This window comes from Labrus bergylta, chromosome 12, assembly GCF_963930695.1.
Source record: "Labrus bergylta chromosome 12, fLabBer1.1, whole genome shotgun sequence".
Classification (NCBI taxonomy): Eukaryota; Metazoa; Chordata; class Actinopteri; order Labriformes; family Labridae; genus Labrus; species Labrus bergylta.
The window spans coordinates 17,584,962-17,608,399 of NC_089206.1; the positions used below are offsets into that span (position 1 = coordinate 17,584,962).

At 39.8% G+C, this 23,438-nt stretch overlaps 1 protein-coding gene across 1 annotated transcript; it reads left to right on the plus strand.

Moving 5' to 3' along the window:
- slc6a17 (solute carrier family 6 member 17) lies at positions 1–22,646 on the plus strand. Its single transcript, XM_020657097.3, has 12 exons — positions 1–341; positions 3,699–4,101; positions 9,298–9,455; positions 11,976–12,102; positions 13,513–13,694; positions 14,457–14,567; positions 16,065–16,306; positions 16,412–16,604; positions 16,799–16,991; positions 17,113–17,272; positions 18,410–18,572; positions 18,715–22,646. Exons 2-12 carry the CDS (start codon positions 3,801–3,803, stop codon positions 19,075–19,077), a joined length of 2,193 nt encoding a protein of 730 aa, XP_020512753.1. The 5' UTR covers positions 1–341; positions 3,699–3,800; the 3' UTR covers positions 19,078–22,646.
- Positions 22,647–23,438: the final 792 nt, after the last annotated feature.

The window sequence follows — 23,438 nt, forward strand, 5'->3', positions numbered from 1 at the left end:
CACAACAGCACAGTCAGAACCACGTGGAAACCAGAGGTGTGAGCAGTTTTCACCCCTGCAGAGCTGTCTAGCAAGTGCTGACTGGAGACAAACAGAAGCAGTAACCTGCACAAGTTAATGTGATTACAGTAGCCAAAGTTGTGGCAGGCGTTGAGCTCCTGCGTCAGACTTTACGCACCATGCGCCCCTGTGTGACTGGAAGCTCCGTGATTTCGCATCTCTGTGCGCGCAGAAATGTTGCATCAGGAGACAGTGCCTGAATGAAGATAACCCACGCGTACTGTGGATTCATACTGTCACGCTGACTTGGACGTCAGACCTCATTCTGCACACTACATAAGGTAAGGATGACATTATACAATATCTATGATTTCACCCGTTTAGATGTGTGGTGGTTTCGCTTTAAGAATCAATAGTTCCGTCCGTCGTGAATCTTCAGTAAAAAGCGATCGTTCGACCTTCTCGAAATCTATCAAAAATGCTTGAGAGAGACAAGCTTCAGCTCCCCCTTATCAACTGATTAAATGGTGATTTCGCCGCAACGTTGACAGTGAGCGTCGCTAGTTAATCCTCCGCGTTTGACGACGCCGCGCCATGTGAGTCCACATTTGGCTCGATTATGACAAAATCTGCGAGGCTGCTGATCATCTGCTGACTTACATTCGTTTTTTTCTGCATCTCCGCCTTTCTATTGCAGACACTAATTAAGGGATTCAGTTGACCTTGACAAGGCATCAGAGGTTATATGCAGGCAGAGAGGAAGCCGCAAGCTCTGGTTTGTGGGCCTGTGTGTGTGTGTGTGTGTGTGTGTGTGTGTGTGTGTCTGAGGGATGCTTAAACATGGCCATGCAGGTGCTGTTTTGTACCTGTCACAGTCACTGATGCTCATGAACAATTCCCACTGGGATGTATCTGCACAAGTCTTATATTAAGAATGACATCAACTTATGTCATGGCTTAACCTCTTAAAACGATAAATGAATGGATTTATGTCTGATCCCCCAACACCATCACCTTTCTGTCCTGTTACAGCAGCTCAATGTTTTTTGCAGTCGACCCTCTGGGGATATCACGTCTGTCCGTTTGAGATGCTAAGGGACGAGATAGGCGACCACTGAAGCTGCAGGGATGGGATTTCAATTTAGCAGTAAGAGCCATTGCTTAGCAACCAGACAGGATAAAAGGAAAACCTGCGCAGTTGCATCATCAACACCAAACTGTGTGTGAGCTTTAGGAGTATAATGTTGTGCACATGCTGGTCACAGGGTGTCACAGGGGTCCCATGCCTTTTTAAAGTACATACTTATTCTCTAAAGGCACATTGTCCTTTAGGTCAGTATTCCTATTTTCTTATAGTTTACTCTCACCAGCACATTTGTTTGACTTTTTTAAGTACACACATTGAAAAATGACTTTTTCCTACTCACTTTTCTTCCTTGACATAGAGATTGAACACCAAGTCATAATCTGCAACAGTGTCTTGCACTGTATGTGAAGCCCTGCTGTCTCTGTAATGTGCCATCTGTGTAAGAACATACTGTGAAACCCACAAAGTTGCTGGTGTTTTTCTTCCACCACATTATTAACAGACCTACAGATAATAGAAAATCGGAATAAACCTGAACACTGGCCGCTTGGGTTTGACAGGCCACTACATCCTGAGCTATAAGTAGAAACGGGGACAGTTTGTTCCTAACTATAACCAATTTTTCCACGAGTGAAAAAGAAATGAGGGCAAAACACTGTGTGAACCGTCTTTCAGGGCTCAACTCTCGGCAGTCTTAAAATCTCGTAAATCTCAGCACCTTAGCTAAAAAGAAAAAAAAATTGTTTGCAAACATGTTTGTCATGGCTTCACACTTCATTCGACTGTCGTTCCTTGGTGACTCAGTACTGCGCAGTTGTAGACTGCTGTGGAAAAGTTCACAGCCGCTCTCGGATCTGTGTGATGCTCCTCTGTGAGCCGCTGCGTGTCGTGACTGCAGGGGCTTATTGCTCCTGTTGAGGAATGTGATGTGCGTGCTGCTTGCGCGGCCTTTGGGTGGGCTTAGAGTCCGGTCAGCTGGCAACCGTTCACGAGAAGTCACTGTGAATAAAAACCCATCTCTGATTTCAGTTTGGCTGAATCTGTTTTCAGATTAGAGGTCCTTGTCTCCAGATCAAACACCTCTGGCTTTGATTCTCTGCCACTGAACTGCGATAAATAAAAGTCAGATATCAAGAAATAAAAGTCAGGGATCAAGAAATAAAACTTAGGAAATAAAAGTCAGATATCAAGAAATAAAAGTCAGGGAATAAAAGTCAGATATCAAGAAATAAAAGTCAGGTATCCAGCAAAACAAACTGAACCTGAAATCTGTTTCCATAGCTTGTTTTATATTTTTGTCATTTTCTGCTTCTGTAGCTGCCCTTTTGGGATATTACCAGGTTGTCATCATTACTGTAAAGTTGACCTTTAGTTAATGAAGTGATGTAGCCTACAGTCATATAATTTCAATGTTTTTGTGCAATGTTTCCAACACTGTTCTTTAAGGGTCAAGGGTCTTCTCATTTTAAGTGTTTAATGTTTAGAGCCATACTTTTTCATTGTTAGGTCTATGGTTTACAGTTTAACCACTAACTTTATAATGAAGATCTTGTGGTATCTCATATTAAATACAGATCGCTTCCACTGACATCGTCAAAAAGCTAAGGTGCTTCGCTATGCGAACATTTTATTATTAACTGAAAAACAAGTGTGAAACTAAAAGAATCAGTGAAATCAGGTTGTTTCGAGGGAACAACTTTCACTTGCCAAACAAATTTTAGAGACTAACTTATTAGTTGACAGATTTTCTCTTCAGGGGAAAGTGACTGTTAATTCAGGAGAATTGGACTACTGGGCTCATTGATCTTATGCTCATAAATGTTTGAGAAAGCCTGCAGAAAAGATGTTGAAGCTGCATGATGGGAAAAAATACAGACACTAATAAGTGATGAAACCTAGAGGCTTTAGTTTTATTGTTTTTCTCCTCTGGCCAGCAGTTACACAGACAGACTGTATGCTGCTTTTCATGCTGTTCACATGACTCAACTGTAGTATAATGGGCTCTGCTGTTAAATGGATTGTAATTCAATCTTTGGGTCTTGTTATCCATAATGAAGTGGATTACTGAAATACCTCACTTATGACTCTTAAGTACTGTATTTTACCACCATTTCACAGCACCCCATGTACTAAGTAGAAAACGGGAAATGTGATGCTTATAATTTTGACTCAATCAATGTACTGTTTATTTTCTATAAAATATTAGAAACTAGTAAAACGTGCAAATGTCACTTTCTCAAAGCCAAAGTTGACACTTGCAAGTTTCATGTTTTCTCACCCAAAGAATCCTCAGAAGTTTTTGGTATCATAGAAAGGTTAGAAAGGCAACAAATATTCTAGTTTGCAAGGCTGACTGGAAGCATAAAATGTATTTTATTTTCAAGAAAAAAAGTCCAACACATGATTTATTTCATTCATATTTTTTGTTATGTATCTCTATCTCTGTAATTAATAGTTGTCAGTGTTGCTTAAGTGCAAAACTTACAGGATTCTTACAGAGAATTTGCAGAGCAACTTGCGTCCTTACACCTGAAGTGTTGTTGAAAAGAATACTTCAGTTTTTCACTACCACATATGTCTTTTGTGTGTTTCCAACCCTTTCTCTTCACAGATTGAAGACAAAGCACAACTTCCTTCTCCTTGTACTTTCTCTGCTTCCTGTCTTGCCACTCTCTCACAACCTTCACCCTGAAGGAGCTCCTGTGTTGCAGCCATGCCAAAGAACACTAAGGTGACCCAGCGGGAGCACAGCAATGAGGCGGTCACTGAGTCTGTGGCTGACCTGCTGTCCTTGGAGCACCCAATGGACTATAAGAGCAGTCAGATTAGCATGGGTCTGAGTCCTGGCTCCACAGCTCCAGTTAAGGCCCTGCTGCCCTCCCCTGACCCGGACGCTGAGGATGGCAGGCCGGCCTGGAACAACAAGATGGAGTACATCCTGGCCCAGGTGGGCTTCTCTGTGGGCCTGGGCAACGTTTGGAGGTTCCCCTACCTGTGCCAGAAGAATGGTGGAGGTAGGTGGACGCATGTCTGACATTGATTTGGGTGCATTTTAAAAGTTCACAATCCATCTGTATCAAAGAAGTCTTAATGCTTTCTGATGAGAGTGTTGTAACACATTTTGTATAGTTCATTGAGCCACCCATTAGCCTATCAACATGCGTTGCCTCAGAGTGCTGAGTAATTGTTTACAACAGTAAGTCAGTGCTGTGTAAAGGAATCTCTTTTGATTCTTTCTGGTAATGAAATCAGATCCCATATGGGAGCAGCTAACTTAATTTCATGGAACCATTTGGATTTAATTTTTCTAATCCCTTTGTGTGAACATGTGATTAGCATTTTCCTGTCTGCAGTTGTGTCAAGGATACTGTTCTGTGCCAGGCAACAACTTGATAAGACATCATGGCATGGATTTTTTCAACCACTGGTCTCTATGATTGGCATCAAATGTAATATTATACTGTTATATCACATAACACATTTACGATGGAGGATTAGGGCCACGTTAAAATAAAAAATAAAAAATAAATTTGAGAATAAAGTTGTACATTTATGAGATTAAAGTCGTAACTTCACGAGAATAAAGACCAGCCTGCGCATAATGATGAAAGTAGAACTCTTAAAGTCTTTAAAGAACAAAAGAATAAAGTCATTATTTTAGTCTATATCACAAGAGCAGCAGCATCCTGTTCTCAAATGACAAACATGGAGCATCTTGTCCTAAAGGTTTCACTAATAAGGAAATAGGCTACTTCCTTGTGTAGTCGGTAAAAACAGTTAGTTCAAGAGAAGTTTTCACTTCAACTTGCAAGACCTTGTTTATCTGTAAAATTATGTATAAACAGGACACAAACTGGCTCTGCACATGAGACACTTTAACAAGGCAGACCGATAACAGACAAATAGTTGTGTTGGGGCTTTACTTATACAGATATGAAACTACACATGCTTTTGGCACATCATCATCTTCACATTGACATATATTGTCAATATCAGCACCCTGAAAAGATACTGCAAGAAACTGTGGCTTTTCCGAAGAAAGAACCACACTGACTTGGAGGACGTTGTCTGCAAGAGTTCTACTTTCATCATTTTGTGCAGGCTGGTCTCGAACTCGTTAATTTACGAGATTAAACTCGTAAATTTACGAGTTTACTCTCGTAAATTTATGACTTTAATCTCGAAATGTAAAAAAAAAATAATAATTTAACGTGGCCCTAATCCTCCGTCGTACACATTCAATAGCTTCACATTACAGAAAGAAATACCCAAGCAGTTTTGCAACTAATTTTTCTTTAGTTTCTATAGAATTGAAATACACACACACACCCCTCCTGCAAATATCAAAGAGTGTTCTGCAAGTGTGAAGCCCTGAAAGAGACTTTTAACATTATCCTAAACCATTAATCATCTGCTTTTGAGACTAGCGTGTAAAGCGAATGCTAACCAAACTCATCTAGAAGAAAGTCTCCTCTTATATAAGATGTAATTTTTATTCACTTTACAGTATAATGTAAATACTTAAGTTCTTTGAAGATATTTATTGATAAAATGTGTTTCATATAGCAGCAGTCTTTTTAAAAAGAGTTTTGCTAGCAGCTGCCCATTAGCTTGGTACTACTGGAAACAAGCCTGGGAACAGGGTGGCGCAGCTAGCATAACTACGGATTGATAATTTTAGGCTTTTTTTTGTACTGAGTAAACAAATTATATTATGTTAGCTGGTGATCTTTAGGGGAGTTGGTATAGGTGGATTATGAGACCGTAAGGGGGACAAACAGACTGGCTTCCTATTGTTTCTGGTCTTTACATGAGGCTGGGTCTGGATAAGCTAACTAGCTGCTTGTAGTAGCTTTACATTTGCCTAACAGATGTGAGTGGTGTTTATTTTTGTTCATTAACTTCTTGATAAGATTATGTCCAAAATGCCAATCTTTTTTAATCAAAGGAATGATTCAATAATATAAATCGACTTTTGGTGATATGGTAACAAGATGATCATATCATGTTGTGATTTTACAAAAGTTTGTAAACCACATTAGTGATTGCAGGTGGATTGTAATACAAGATATTTTTAAGATTTTTGTTTTACATGTGAAGAAACAGTGAATTGTATTTAAAGTCAATTATATTTTTTGGCTTTCATGCCTTTATTGATAGGACAGTGATTAGTGTCGGATACAGGGATGAGAGGGGGTAATGACCTGAAGGAAAGGAGTCGAACCTGGGCCGCCCATTTGGAAGGAAATAGCCATTGTACATTGGGCGTGGCATAACTGCTAGGCTACCCGGGGCCCCTCTGCTGCAGGTCTATCACTATTGCCCTATGAAAATTCTGTGCAGTTTGCTTTGTGTCAGTGTTACAGCCTCCTCTTGCTTGATAAATTGTGTCCTGTCAAACAATTAGCAAACTGATAGAGCAAGTCAGCAGCAAGCCATCTCCAGCATTTCTCAGACTTTTAGTTCTTTTGCCGTCAGCAGATACAAAATGTGATAATTTCTTTCTCAAAAAATTGCAGGGTTTCAGTTTATAGATGTGAGCTTTAGTCTGTTTTACTGGTATTGTGGAGAGATTAGAGGGTGGTGATGACTAAGAATGAGGAAGAGGAAGAGTAAATACTGATTTCCTTGGCTCTCAGACATTGTAAGCTCTACCTTGTGTGGGAGGTGTGTGTACAGAGGGTATTTGAGAGGCATGATATAACAAAGCATTATCAAATCATTTTAATCACTGTGTGTGTGTGTGTATGTGTGTGTGTTTGTATAGTGTGTATCCCCGGCTGAATTTGGACTCAGTGGGTGGTGTTGCATTGTCTTGTCTGGACTTGTTAAAGAGACTAACTATGTCCCACATCAATTGTTGTCAATGACTTTCTATTTGACGGTGTCTTGTTCGTGTATGTAGTTAAGAAACAGCCAAGGTGAAGCTGTGTAAATCATTGTTTGAGTCAAGAGCATTTTTAACAATGTGAAGTCACATAGGCCGATGTGTAGTAGGCCTTCACTTCCAGGTTTTAGATGTTATTTTATGCACATTTTTTTGGTAAAAACGTTTTATTTAATAGGGATGCTCCTAGCGACTAATTTCCCCGTCAATTAACTGCAAATTTCAATTTGAACTAGTCTAAAGATCACAAAAAATATTCCGAAAACAGTTTAAATTGAGCACAATTCTATAGAACACGGCTGAATATGGGAACCCAGCATATACAGGTGGACAATGTTGAACTGGTTTGACTGATGTTGCCATCACAGTACTAGCCAGGTCCTCCTCGCAGGTTAAAATCCACATGCCTGTGCTAAATGTAGTTACACATCGCTCTGGTCGAGTGTTTATGCCCGTTTAACATTACACAGCCTACAACTTTATATTCATTTGTACATCAAACTAATGACAAACTGCTCTGTTACAAGATACAACCCCTCCACTGTGCTGGTAAACATCCAGGTACTTAAGCATTATGGCAATATGGCAGCCGCCTTTAACCAGAGTATGCGGCTTCTAAGATACAACAGTTGACTGGTTGATATAAATGAGTATAAGTTTGACCGTCTTGTAATTCAGGTGCAGAGTAGCCATGGTGACTACATTCAATTGTCAGCTAATCGTGAATATCCCTAATTTTTATTTTTTTTAAAGAAGGAATTGATTAAAAATAATTCATGAATGGTACCTCCTGCATCGAGTTTACATTCAGTTCACTTTTAACTCTGAGTAGTTTAATAACTGCAATAAAGGGATTATAGTTTAATCACAAGTTGAGACTGAACTTACTCTATGCACAGTTGAAGACCTATTTCTAAAAAATATGACCTTTTATGTTTGCAGAAAAAAACAATTGTTTTGTTTATTTTGAGGACAGAATCAGCTTCATTGGCCAGATATGTAAAATAGCTCCATGCTTTCGGCATCATTGTCTCCTTCAATGGCAAACACTTGTTTAAATGTCAAGCTGTTCACATGACCGCAGGAATCCTGACTGTGTGTGTATGAACGCTAACCTGTTCCTCTCCCTCTCTCTGCCTCAGTGATTTGTAGTCAGTTTAAAACAGTAAAGACGTTTAACCTTCTTTTTTTCATTTATATATAATATTTACTTCTTTGTCTATAGAAATCCCTACAAATTGTTCTATTGTTGCAGGCATGATGGAGCTGTCATACTACTAATGACCAAAGACATCAGGGTGACAGGGTTTATTAATCCGTCCATCCATCTGTGATATTAAAAAGGCTTTACTTTAGATATTGGAAGGGACAATTCGGTGTTTGCTGGATATTGGAAGGACACATCCATCCCGCCCATTCTCAATTTTCTGCCCTTGTTCCAGTTACCATTCTTCTTAGTTTGATTCTATGCTAGGCCAACATGTTTGTCAGATACACAAATCCACTAAACACATCTAGTGGGGTATTTCATGTATGGATGGTTTATCAGTGATGCTGAATAGAAATATCGTAGAGGGAAAATAATGTGTTTACATTTCTCTTGACGAAAACATGTGAGTTCATCTGTGGAATTGCTGCTCAGAATAGACATCAAATAGACATCAAAGATCAGTGAGAGCAGTCACTTCTAACAGTGCAGATAATAACACCACTTTTTAAAATGACACTGTGTACTTTTCTTTGTTGTTCTTTTATGCTACCATCTCTAATAACCACTCACGATGTAATCAGTGTTTTTGATCGAGTTTAATGTCACATTCATTTATTTTTTATTCTTGAAACAGGCTTCTCCTTCTAGCTGTCGGTCAGTCTGAGCTCATACGCTCAGGCTGTGTGTGTTGATGGTTTAGTCGCCATGGTGCCTCTTCATGTCTTGACGTAAGCGAGTCTGGATGTGTTGACCAGTTGTCTCTGAGTGCCTGCTGATCTCTCTTTGTTTCTCTTTGTTTTGTTTTGTGTGCAAAAAAAAAGAGAGATGGTCGTGTCTGACAAAGCAGTGAATGAAAGTTGACAATAAAGAGGAAGAGAGAAATTTAAAAGAAAAATGTCTGAGGAGGTGAGGGAATAGAGCGGAAATAGTCTAATTCAAGGAGAGGATACAGGAAACTGACTCCAAAAATAGAGGCTGACAGAAACGATTCCTCTTCAGCTGTTTTATATTGAGCTTTCTTCTTCAACTAAACATGGATTTCAAACAGGGCAGAGAAACATTCAGGTAGCAGACGAAGCTGTTAATTCTTCATGTATCCATCCTCTGTCTTAGGTGCATACCTGGTGCCCTACTTTATCCTCCTCCTCCTCATCGGCATCCCCCTGTTCTTCTTGGAGCTGGCTGTGGGTCAGAGGATCAGGCGGGGTAGCATCGGGGTGTGGAACTACGTCTACCCACAGCTGGGAGGTATCGGGGTCTCCAGTCTCATGGTACGTACCAACATCAGCCCATTAACCAATTTAGTCAAAATAAGTGACACATACTATATGTGGCACATTGGTGTCACTAAGTGGGTAGGGTATTATATATATTTTTTTTTTGCTGTAATATCATTGCTTAATGTTGAAAGACATGACACAGGAAGATGATGAAAGAGTCATTAAGTTAACTTAAGGACCCCTAGATATGAAGTATTATTACTTCGACTTTCCTATCTGAAAAATCCTGTCTTCATCTGTCAGTTTGGCATGGCAGATGGCTTTCAACACTACACTACCCATGAGCCTCACTTGCAATTTCCTAGGAGAAGAGTCCAAACATATAGGTGCCAATCGAAGTGGATAAAAATATATGGACATAATGAAAGACTTTCTCTTTTGTTAAAACAGTTGCTGAGTTCAATCAAAGTTGAACCAGTTTTAAAAAATGAACTGATTTGGGCATATCATTCAATTGTTTTACTCAACAGAAAACAATACTTTTTTTCTTTACCACTCCTGGACAAATTCCTAGAATTAAATTATTTCCTTCATCTCTGCCCATTGTGAAATGTGTAATTCCAAAAGTCTGAACAGAGTTGGGAAAGAAAACTTTCAGGTTTTCTGTACCAACTACCGAACAATTTACCAACTAATCTTGAACTGGTTTTAACCAACTAATCTTAAAATTAGTCAAATCTTTTAAATCCAGGCTCTCTGGTTTAAACGCTTTATCTGATCTTGTAATGTTTCTTTATCCTACTGTATGTGTTAACTTGTTGATCCTTGCTGCTTCTTTACTGTAAGAGTGAAGCAGATTATCAGTGTAAGATTTTGTGCTGGTGATTTAATCAGGAGACTTTCATGAACATCTAAGCCATCAAATAGCCCCTACTGCAAGTCTCACAACACATTTATGGGATTCATTAATGTGCCATTTATCTCCAGAAGCAGTGGTACCCAAAATATCTCCCAAGACCCTTGAAATGTATATCAAGTATAAAGGTTGTCACTAGCATTTTTGTTCATGCTTTATGATGAGGTTTTTTTCTTCACTCCCCATAATTAAAACCACTCCTTTGCATGTCACATGTATTCAAGTTGACCACTCTCTCCTAACCAGTTACTTTAAAGAGGACATATTATACCCCTATACAAAATATGTTGTGACCCTGTTTAAACCAGCTCTCTCAGAACGTTCAGTTTTGGTGTGTGTGTCTCTTGCAAATGCAATGAGCCCCCCTGAGTTTTCCCGGTAGACATCAATCCTCTGTAGAAAGAATAATAATGGCGGACCTGCTTAAAAGTTTTGTACTAGGCTGGGGGTGGAGTCCATGTGTGGAGACACCAGGGGAGGGGATTTTTTTTTTTTACCAGAATCGCGCCTGTGATGTCCCAAGTTGAGAAAATTTGGAGCGGAGCATTTTTCTCTGTATTGTAAGACACAAACAAAGACAGACAAAGGATTGGATGGGTTTATTTCACATTTTGTGGGTCGGTAGACACTCAGGTTACCTAAATATATGTTCAAAAACACTGTCAAAGTGGATTTTTCATAATATGTGCCCTTAAAGTGTTCATAAAGGAACCTGGTCCATTAAACTATTTTAATGCCAAACTGATCCTACTGCTAACATTTGATCTCTAATCATCGGATAAAAAAACAAAACGTATTCCACTCCATTGAAACTGTAAAACAATGGATGAAGCACAATCACAGAAGGTAAACACCAACCAAAGCGACCTTTTGTCCGTTCACAAACTGATGTTTTAACAATTCTTCTAGTAATATTATTTTGCTTTTAAGCAATAAAAATTAAGAATTAACCGTGCATCATTAATAAATGGTTTTTGGTGAATATGTCTAACCCCTTTTCTAAAATGCTATTACCAAACAGGTTTGTATTTCATCTCAGATAATAAATGTATCACTTTTACTCGTCGACTCAAAGTTAGACATGTGACGTGAAGTGACAATAAATGTGCTGTAGATTTCAGTCGTCATGACACTGGCCGCCATGTCATTTGACTCACTTTTGATGTCTTACAGCAAGCGGCGTGCAAAGACCAACGCTGATCACTGTCATAATCTGTCCCCATCAGCTGCAGGAGCAATGGCCTATCATGTCTCCATCCCATCTGCTAAACACACAGTCAGTCAGCGGCTGATTCTCTCAACCGCTGACCTCCTGCGTCAGTCTTTTTAATAGAGATTTCATCAATCTAGCATTAAAGAGGGGAGGGGGAGCCTGGTATGGGGCAGTGAGGCGTGTTGCAGCCCGGATGTGGCAGAGAGAGATTCAGCAGCTATAAATACCTCCTCATAGAGGACCCAAGCCTCTGCTGCTGAGAGCAAACAGCTCAATAATTCATATACACACACTGACTTAAGCTGTGTGCTCGGCAGCCTTGAGCTGAGGAGGTGTTCACCTGAACAAACTGCATGTGTTTGTGATTGTGCATTTGTGTGTAGAGACAGTTTGTTGCTAGGAGTGATGAGTTGAGCTGTTTTCTATATTTTTTTTCCTTCAGGTTTGTGGTTTTGTGGGCCTCTACTACAATGTGATTATCGGCTGGAGCATCTTCTACTTCTTCAAGTCTTTCCAGTATCCACTGCCTTGGGCTGAGTGCCCCATCATGATAAATGGAACTCAAGCCAGTGAGTGCAAACACAATGCTCTGCACAATACACCTTAACCATTATAGAGATGTATGAAAAAAGACAAGTACTTATACCATTTCCAGATTCAGTGACTTAGCAGCTCAAATCTTTCCGTATGGTCCTGATCTCAATCCAACATAACAGCCCTGTTGGCGAGGCCTGTCAGATGGTATGACCCCAACATTGTCTGACTGTCCAATGGCTGTCAGCTGTTAGCCTGTGGTGGAGCTAGTGCAGGTTCAAGCAGAGTGAAGGACACCAGCTTTCATCAACTTTCAAGCACAGGATGTGTACTCTGTTTGGGATATGAATGCAGTGGAGGAGGGGCGGGGAGGTTGCTCTGGGGCGTCGAGCAGGACTCTACAACATAGAGTTACCGTATTTTACTAGTGGCGTTAGGGGTGACATTGCAATGTTTGGATCGTTGTTTTGTTTGTCATATGCACACGCACTAAGAGACACATGCACAATCCCCCTGGTGACACATTTCAAGTTCCCACCCATAATTTGACACCATTCCACTTCAAAAAAGGGGGCTAATGCAGCAAGAAAGACGAAGTGCAAAGGTAACATAAATATATTGTTAGCTTGAAAACATGAATGCAAAACAAAATTGGTTTTCCGAAACAGGGAGGAAATGAAAACTAAATAAAGACAGATTCAAGAGACGAAAGAGAAGAAAACTCTGCGGGGCATATTCAACATTCTTACTTAAAAAGACAATATTAGCTACTGGTTTTTTGTTTTTTAATCTAAAGACCGTCCAGTGAGAACATTTCCAGTCTCCTCCGATGTGAAAATCAGCACTTAAAATATGAGATATGAAAACTACAATCCTTCAGGAAAGATGAATTCTTCTTCTGGAAAAAAGGTTGATGTGTCGATTCTTATTTCTCATCACTGGCTCATTTAAAAGAAGGCTTTTTTAAATAAAAAATGGACAACAATATCCTGGTAGGAGTTGAGGTGCAGTATTTGATTTGGTTAAGAAATATGTGCCAGGGCTCATGCTTTAGAAAGCTACACCTTTCTCCCTAAACTAGATTAAAAACTGTAGAATGACACAATTAACCAAAAACAAACAAAATACAACATTTCAAACACATTTTTTCTACATACTGTGTACCATGTGTTTACATCATGCTAATCACTTTGGGACTATTGGTTTAAAGCAGGAAATCATATTGTGTTTTTAAACTTTAGTATTACTTTTTCAACCAATGGCTCTTTGCAAAAATACTTATCTGACAGAAAGAATAACAGAATGTAACTACAGATTAGTTACAAAAAGTTTTTATTTAAAAACGAACGATCGTTAGACATCCAGTTTGTCATTGCAATGGGCCAACCTAACTGTGACAGTGTTCTGATGTCCTTTCCCTTTATTCCCTTTTTCTCATCTTTTAGTGGTAGTGCCAGAGTGTGAGAAGAGCTCAGCCACCACTTACTTCTGGTACCGGCAGGCTCTCAACATCACCAGCTCTATCAATGACACAGGCGGCCTCAACTGGAGGATGACCCTGGCTCTGCTGGTGGCCTGGATCATGGTCTGTCTGGCTGTCATCAAGGGCATCCAGTCTTCTGGGAAGGTATGGGGTTTCCATGGCTTTACAGAAGGGGCAAAGTATTGAGATTACCCCATCATAGACCTGCTTTATTATTTAATGATTCATCCATATCAGAGAGGCTCTGCTAATGCAGAAAGAAGAATGCTAAAGCCTTTCGTCAGCACTGGTCTATTTATGGTTCTTGTCTTTATTATGGAAGAGACACATGAAACATTAATAATCTTAAACTGAAGCAAGCAAAGAGCGGTTTAAGATACAGATGGAAATTACTTTGTTTGGCAACAACTGCAACAACATCCTATTAACTCCATTCAGAGAGTGAGTCATAAATGACAGCGTAACATCCAGCCCACATTCTCAACAGGAAAATACACTGATCGCCAAGGTCTGACACGATTTTTTAAACACCAACTCAGTAATCAAATTATCATCCTCAGTACTCAAATATAACCCAGCACAAAAAAAACTGTCAGAGGGAATTTTGTCCTCACTACTCCAAACCTAGAAGAATTCTCTCCACATTTGGTATGATTTCACAGATTCACTGCCAAAAGACACACAAAGCAGTTTCTGATTGATTCATTATCTGTGTTTGTGTGTGTGTGTGTGTGTGTGTGTGTGTGTGTGTGTGTGTGTGTGTGTGTGTGAGTGTGTCCTCTGTGTGTGTGTCCTCTATGTGAGACCTCAGAAAAGCATCTCCATGGCAACCTGTTGTAAAATACTTGACAATACTTGACTCTCTCTCTCTCTCTCTCTCTCTCTCTCTCTCTCTCTCTGTTCAAGGTGATGTACTTCAGCTCTCTCTTCCCGTACGTCGTGCTCTTCTGTTTCCTCGTGCGAGGCCTGCTGCTGAAGGGAGCTGTAGACGGCATTGCTCACATGTTCACCCCCAAGGTGAGAACCAAAAGTGGTGATAATCAGAAAAGATTCAGCAAATCTAAACAGGGTCGCTCCATCAGGATCGGGATGGGTGTTTAGAAAAGAAATTATATTTATAATGAAACAGTAAAGTCTGCTGGCCAATCAGAATAGATAGATAGATAGATAGATAGATAGATAGATAGATTAGCAGTAATGATTTCAACTGCTTTACCATCAAGTTATTTCAGCTACACTCATAATAATGTCACAAATACTGCTTTGTATCATGTGCTGAGTTGATGTCTCCCTCTAGTGGTGAATTTGTATAACTACATGGGAACGTTCAACATGATATTGTAGTATTTCGTTGGGGACAGGATGCTGACATGGAACAAATGAAACCTGGTAATTTGTATCCATGTAAAGATGACATGAGAACATGTGTTCTAACTATGTTCTCAACCAACAACAATATATGAAACCTGAATAAACTTGAAGTGTTGCCACAGTAACCTGGTTTCTGCTTGATTAAATCCAGGTAGCATATTCAGATGTCTCAAAAACAATATAGAGTTTTATCTAAGATTCTGCAACAAGTATATTTCATGAACGATACCTACCAGGGATATTTCAAAATCTAATCATAACTGATGAAATAACTTTACTATTTTGTAATTTTGTTACGTGAAAAATGATGTAGAGACAATGGACAAGACTATTTAAAGAGACAGCTCAAGGGAATTGTCATTTCTTTGTTGAATAGAGAATTCCTATCAGCCCCAGGTGATCATCACAGCTCTAATGAGTGCAGTGTATTTAGCAGTAGCAGTCGGGACATGGAGCTCACTTGAGTATTCAATTCTTAATTATCAAGCTAAAAGAAGGCTTGAGTTAGAGGTATGAGAAAGCCGGTAATACATATAGTATTTCTTCATTTAAATTTTTAGTTGTGATGGCACACCTCCTGGCACGTGATTGTTCCAGCCCTCCAAACTTTATCTGTTACTTCTGTTTCTGAAGTGTCTACTACAGCTCCCATGCAAAATACAACCTCTAAAACTGATGGAACTGTATGCTGTAAAATCATGTACAGCATACCGTGCTATCAGTTTGACAAGAAAATAAATACAATTATGCAAGGCCTGATTAACCATTAGGGGCCCAAGATCTGTAGAGGACCCATGACATTAACTGCATAGCAAAAAATATGGTTAGATCTTGCTGTACTTTAGCCTCTCTGCTGTTTCCACAGCAGCTTTTCATACATTGCCACTGCAAGCCATCATACCCCTTCTCTGATTCTGTGGTAGTGGGGGCTGTAGTGTTGGTGGGCTTGGTGGGTGGCAGATTTCCCGAAGGTGAACTTGAAAGCAACTTAATTTGTCCCTTAAAATATGAATGAGCTACATGAGTCAATGAGCTACATGAGTCAATGAGCTACTGAGAGCATCAGTGGTCAATGGGATTTTTAGAAAGGATAAAAAAATATATATATATATAACGTAATCTTTGAACTTCTCCTCTCTTCAGCTGGAAAAAATGTTGGAGCCACAGGTGTGGAGGGAAGCAGCCACGCAGGTTTTCTTTGCTCTCGGTCTGGGCTTTGGAGGTGTCATCGCTTTCTCCAGCTACAACAAGCGAGACAACAACTGCCACTTTGATGCAGCGCTCGTCTCCGTCATTAACTTCGTTACCTCCATCCTGGCCACTTTAGTTGTGTTTGCTGTCCTGGGTTTCAAAGCCAACATCATGAATGAGAAGTGTGTTGTTGAGTGAGTATGTCCTATTGGGAAAGAAAACACTACGTCTTTTTTATTTTTTAACTAATTATTATTTCACATATCCTTTAATTAAAATCTTTAATGATCCTTGTGCAGCAATGCAGAGAAGATCCTGGGCTTCCTGAACACAGGTGTGCTGAGCAAAGAGCTCATCCCTCCTCACATCAACTTCTCCCAACTGTCGGCCCAGGACTATGCAGAGATGTACGGCGTCATTAAGACAGTGAAGGATGAAAACTTCGGACAGCTGGGCCTGGATGCCTGCATACTGGAGGATGAACTCAACAAGGTCAGACGCTGAGGTGTCCTCGTGGTTAATCAGTCAAAAGTTAAAGTGCTATATACAGTAAAACCCATTTCCCATAAATTTCTACACTATGGTTTATGAATATAGAAGTAGTTCAGTTTGAGAAAAACAGGAGTTTTTTTCACTACTAGTGACCTTGACCTCAGTAACCCTTTTCCCTCCTTTATGTCTTGCAGGCGGTTCAGGGCACCGGACTTGCCTTCATCGCCTTCACAGAGGCCATGACACATTTTCCTGCCAGCCCCTTCTGGTCCGTCATGTTCTTCTTCATGCTGATCAACTTAGGTCTGGGAAGTATGATTGGCACCATGACTGGCATCACCACACCCATACTGGACACTTTCAAGATCCGCAAAGAGATTTTATGTGGTGAGCTGAAGTGATTTTCTTTTCTACTCATCAAACTGCATTAGATGTACTTAAAGGTAAGTCATGTCAAGTATAAAAGTATTTGACATTCACACTGGATGTTTCTTGCTCTCCTCCTTAGTGGCGTGCTGTGTCATCGCCTTCCTGTTAGGCCTGCTGTTTGTGCAGCGTTCAGGAAATTACTTTGTCACCATGTTCGACGATTACTCGGCTGGTTTGCCTCTCACTGTGGTGGTGATCCTGGAGAACATCTCTGTGGCCTGGATCTACGGCACAAAGAGGTAACCTTACTGCAAACTTGAACTATTTAGACTGAAGCCATACAGTTCTTGGATCTACTTACATTTCAGGCAGTCCCTTTGAGACTGTACACATTTAAAGCATCTCACCAATTTCGAGAAAAAAAGGGGCTGATGACCTTTTTTTAATGGTTTGAAAGGAAAAGGTCACCAAAAATTTTATTTTTTTGGCTATGTCAGTAGGATGACCTGGGTGGGTTTTTTGGTCAGGTATGAAATGTCTTTGTTGGATCAACATGAAGTTTTGTTCAGATTCAAACATACTTTGAGATCATTGATATCTTAAGTACATTTTTAGCAGTGGTTTTTTAATATTTCTAAATGTAGGATGGATTGGCCTGAGATTTGATGTACCTTCACAATCAATTTAAATTTCTGTAATCCAGTATAATGTCATGTAATCCAGAAATGTTTCATCTGAAAGTTGAAATATTTTTCATGGCTCAGTACATTCAGCCATACACGGAGGCCAATTAGATCAGTTGATATATTGAAGAGGATGCATTTCATACCTAATATCAGCAAATACTGTCCTTGGGTGCATGTTTGCTGTTCAAAGAGTTTAATTGTTGCAGGGGTTAAAGTGCATTTGACAGTTTTGTTGAAGACATGTGCATCCTTTCAGGGTTCTTTCCCACATTACAAATAGTCAATAGACTTTCCATAACTGTTAGTGTCTGCAATCTGTTCTCCTGTAGACTGTATAGACTTGAGGGATCATCACCTTTTTTATGATAAGTTAATCATGTGTTTAAGTGAGCACAAGGGGGCATGGTGTCAATTCTGCGGCTCCAACAGACAGATCCCCATCATAGGAACTTAGTCTGTGTCAGAAATCTCTTTCTATCTACCATACAGAACACACAAACACTGTTGTTTTATTTTAATGCTCATAGGTTTAGATGTATTCATCACATAGTGTTGTGAACACTACACTCTGACAAGAATCCCACAAGGCAATGCTTCACATTTCATAAATGTAATAAATAACTGTTTGTGGTTGTGTGACATCAATCTAAAGACTCAGTTGTTTGCATGTTTGCTTTCTTTCTTTCTTTCTCTCTTTCTTTCTATCTCTCTTTCTTTCTTTTGTTCTCTCTTTCTTTCTTTCCCTCACAGGTTCATGCAGGACCTGGAAGACATGCTTGGTTTCAGGCCGTACTCTTTTTATTACTACATGTGGAGGTATGTGTCTCCAGCTATTCTTGTGTTGCTCATCATTGCCACCGTCATCGAGATGGCCGTCAGCCCTGCAGGATACAATGCCTGGGTGGAATCTGAGGTCAGTCTACAGTTTATCTTTGTTGAGATTTTAGTTTATTTAAAGAGAAAAACAGAAAGAAGGAACATTAACAATGACTACTTTGATGATTGTCTCCTCCTCTTCATCTTTTTATTACATCTTTGACTTGTCTTTTTACCAGGGTGCAGAGAGTTTCCATAGCTACCCACCCTGGGCGTTAGCCATGGCCTACGCCCTCATTGTGGCGGCAATGCTGCCTTTACCCCTCGTCTTCATCGCCCGCCACTTCAATCTGATCTCAGACGGCTCCAACAAGCTGTCCGTCTCCTACCGTAAAGGGATGATGAAGGACATGTCCAACCTGGAAGAGCAGGACGAGCAACGCTTCATCCTCAGTAAGAACCCCAGCGAGGCTCCCTCCCCGATGCCCCCGCACCGCACCTTGCTGGGCCCCGGCGGTGCCCACGAGATGACCAACACCAACTACGGCACCAGCACCAAGACGGGCTACCAGAACATAGGCTCACCTGAGTCTGAGTTATGATCCACTGAGTTCACAGATCCTCCTCTGTCCTTTCAAACCCCCCGGCTTACTCGGAGAGAGGGAGACACGGTGAGGAAAGGAGGAACAGAGGAGGTCAGGCAGAAGAGAAAATCCACTGCTGCTCTTCTTCTCTGCAGTGTTCATCACACCTTAACCCACAAAGCCAAAACCTTTCATCAACCCTTTTTATGCTCCATCGCTCATCACCTGTGGGCCCTCCTTTCTTCCATGCTGCTTATCTCCTGTCAAGCCTTGCTGTAATGAAGGGATCATGGGAATGTGAGTCCCATCTGGTATGACCACTGTTTCCATCTGTTTAACGTTAAGTAGAGGAAGGAGTGAAGCACAGAAAGGGATCAAATACAGGTTATGTTTTCTAATAAGCTCTGGCGATGTTAAAGTGTGTGCAATGCAGAAGATTTACTTTGTACTGAACCGTCAAAGTCAGTCATGAGTACACAGAAGGTTATTTTTGAGACAGCTGGATGTTCCTATATCTCAGAGATCATCGTCTTATTCTGGTTCAGATGCAGAAGATTGTTATTTGTGGGTGATAGGATGGAAGGAGACTCGCTGTATGGGATAATTTCTCATTTAGAAAAAAACACAACCACTCCAAACCAGTATGTAACAAATGATTCTGATAGCGTAAACAGTGTTAATAGCACATCTTTAAGTTTATTGTGCCTCTCATGCATCAGCAATATGCATCAGATTCTTGTAAAAAAAATGTGGATCTCCTTCTATTCTTCTTCTCCCACTCATGTAGAATACTGTAAATAAGTGTTGATGTCATAGTTGATCGTGTATAATCACAGCAATAGTGCACCTCTTCATTTCTTCTTGGCAATCACAGAAAGCACAGAAGTCAGACGTGGTAAGAGCATCTCTCAGCCTTAACACAGAGAAGCACTTTTCTTTTTAAATGTCCCTCCTCATGTCATATCTGAGCTGTTCCAGTTGCAGCTGGACTCCACAAAGCTTTTCCATTTTGATCCATCATTTCAATCAAGCGTTTCTGTTTTAATCGATGCCTTTCGAAGGGCTGAGGTGGTAGTGCACAGGCAGAGATAAAGCTTGTGCTTTATAAGCTCTGGGTGTTACAAAGGCAGAGCGAGTAGAAATTGGAAATGTGAGCTTTTTACCTCTGTGTCAAGAGGCGTTTGTCGTGTGTGCATCGATGTGTTGTCTGCCACTGAATGAGAGCCCCCAGTGACCCTTCCGCTTTAAAAATAGAGCAGCGTTACCCAGGGGAAGCCTAGGCAACAAGGCACAATAGAGACAGATCCTCTTGTGATGTGGAGGAGGACGGGGAGAGCAGACCCTTGCTTTGTCTGCTCCACCTGCACGGCTGTTTGTGCAGCAACACAGGGATGAGATGCTTTCTGTCCTACATGAATATATCTCTGATGTTATAACTGTGTATTGAGTGAGAGATTAACTGCCATGTGGATTATCATACTTCATCCCCAGTTGGAGGTTTAATTGTTGTACATTCCAAAAATCTGACATTGTCTCATAAGCACTACAACTAAACTATGATCTATTTTTGTGAACTGAATTATTTTATTTTTATTTTTAATGTTTAAACTTGTAAAACAATGTATGTTTAGGGGTTTGATGTGAAAAATATTCTGTGATAGATGTGTTTGGAATAAGTGATAATACACATGTTTCACCGCTAGGGGGCTCTGAAGGCCAGCAGAGGAGGCAGTAATACGCTCTCTCTCGTCTCGTGGCCCCTCCCTGAGACAACACTGATACTTGAGTCACAACTGATGTAGTGAAGTCAGTTATATTGTTTGGTACCTGAACAGCATCTCCGTTGTCTGTTTGCCTTATGCTTTTGTCACTTTGTTCTGTTGTTTACGTAGTGTGTTCGTGCAGAGTTAGGACCAGTGTCTTGTTTCATTCACTTGAGCACTTTAATTAGGTGGAGACCCTGGAGTTTTTTTGTTTTTTTTTATGGATTTGCCGAATATTTTCTGGATTTTTATCATAAATTTCAAGAAATCTGTCACAGAATTTGAATAGTAATATTTATATATACAGAGAAAGATTGGTCTGAATGCTCCTGAAAGACATCTGGCTTCTTGTGTTAGTGCTGTAGATCTTTAGGTCACGTCTGCATCTGTAATTTAGACTTTTGTGCACACTAATGAGATGAATAACAATATTATAATAATATTGATTCAGCATGAATTCCCCTATTTTTTCCTATTAAACCCAGCTTTCTTAGATAACTTTATGTTGATATATATTTTGTTATAATGATACTAAGAATTACAGGATTTAGTGAGATAGAATGAATCACTGTAAATAACCAGAGAACAGACACATTGTATCCTTCCCCCATGGTGTCTAAATCAGGGGAATGGGTGATGGTTTCTATTTAATATACACTGTCTGCTGCAGGGTATATTACTGAAGATATATTTTACTTACAAATACAGGAAAAACTTGCAAAAAGATAGACATACTGCTGTGTGAACAGGGGGCACCAAAGTCCTCCCAGATGTTATAGATGAACAGTTAAAAGAGTTTTTAAAATGTTAAGATGTCAGATCAAAAACATGTCCAGGGTCTTAATTTGAGTTCAACAGATCTACCTGGAAGAAATGCACAAGAAACCAGATGTTTTCAGCCAAATGACTTTAATCATGTCACATAGCATGAGGTTAGAGCACTCACATGCAGCTCTGGAGTTAAAGCACATTCACAGAAGCACAGGAAAGAGAGCACAAAGGAGTACATTTCATCTGTGAAAAAGAATGCACATGTTAAAACTGCCTCTGCCCAAGAAGCACTGTTAGTTTGTTCTGCACTTCGACTGGGGCTACAGATTCATCTGCACAATTATGAGAAAACATATGAGAGCACAACGAAAACAGGAAACAGCCACCTGCAGTTTGTCAAAGAGTTCCCACTTCCAGGCACAGCACGCCTTGCTTCTGAACACTTCCAACACTGCACAGTGTAAAAATGTCTTCTAATATGAAATGGGAATCTTCATTCATTATTCATATTTAAATGAATAATAAGAAAGCAACAACTCCAACTCCAGGGTCTCTTTGTGTTGTCCACGTGTCGGCTGTGTTGCATAATGTACTACAAGGTAACCTTTGGAGGTTAATCTGGCAAATCTTTTGGATTAACTTAATAAAAGTAAAGACATTTTGTGTTGATTTAACCGTGGAAGTCTCTGTGTGACCTAACCCATAGTTATATTTATAGTATTTAAGAGGATGTATTTAATCTGTAAATATTGATGTATATTTGGATAAATTCTCACTGAGTGTCTATTCTGAGTATGAGTGACAGGTTGTATACTTGAGCTGTAAATAATAATTGTATATTTGGAGATATTTTTTGATTTTTGTACTGTAGGTAATGTTACGTTGGTGTCTGTTGGTTTCTGGTGTTAGTGTGTGGTTGTTCTGATTGTGACTCTGTGTGTGTGTGAGTGGGTGAGCATATGTTTGTGTTTGGGTGTGTGTATGTGTGTGTATGTGTGTGTGTGTGTGTGTGTGTGTGTGTGTGTGTGTGTGTGTGTGTGAGTGTGTGTGTGTGTGTGTGTGTATAAAGTAAAGCTATATGTAAGTTTTGGTGTTTAAATGTGTGTTTTTTCTCTTCTCTCAGTGTTGTGTGCTGCTGGTAAATCCAGTAGATTCAATCCTGTTGTTACAAAGAACTGGGACCATTAATGTAAGCAATCTCCTCTCTGAGTTTCTCACTGAAACTACGAGCAGCTACCGGCACACTGGCAACACAATCAGAAGGAAAATGTTTAATGAAATACTAAGTGCAGAAACATCCCTTTTTCTTTGGTTGAAGACATTGATGGACTGTCTGATGGAACATGATGGAACAAACAGGAAATTAAAAAAACACCACTTTTATTAAACCGAACACAGCTGTGTTTGTCTTTTATTCTCATTTATTGGTGTGTTTTCAATGCAGATACATTTTCCATATATACAAATTCGTTTTAAGATCTATAGATTTGACTTGAGTATCATTTATAACTTTATTTTATCATGTATCTTTATTAACCCATACCCAGAAGTTCATGATCTGGGGGCTACAAACACTGTTTAATTCTTCGGTCTGAGATATGTTCACTTAAGATTCCCTCATTTAAACCAGTTTAGATGTGACAGGTTTCTTTGTTGTTGCCATATGGCAATTATATGGCTATATTTATTAAGATGACTTTATAGAAAGTGGTTACTTATTGGTTGTAGAAGATCCTGGTTCATATCCCGGAATGGCAGTGAATGAAAAGGAAACACTTTTGACAAAACAACTCAATCTGAAATACAACATGAGTGAACTCAATAAAGAATACAACTACAAATTAA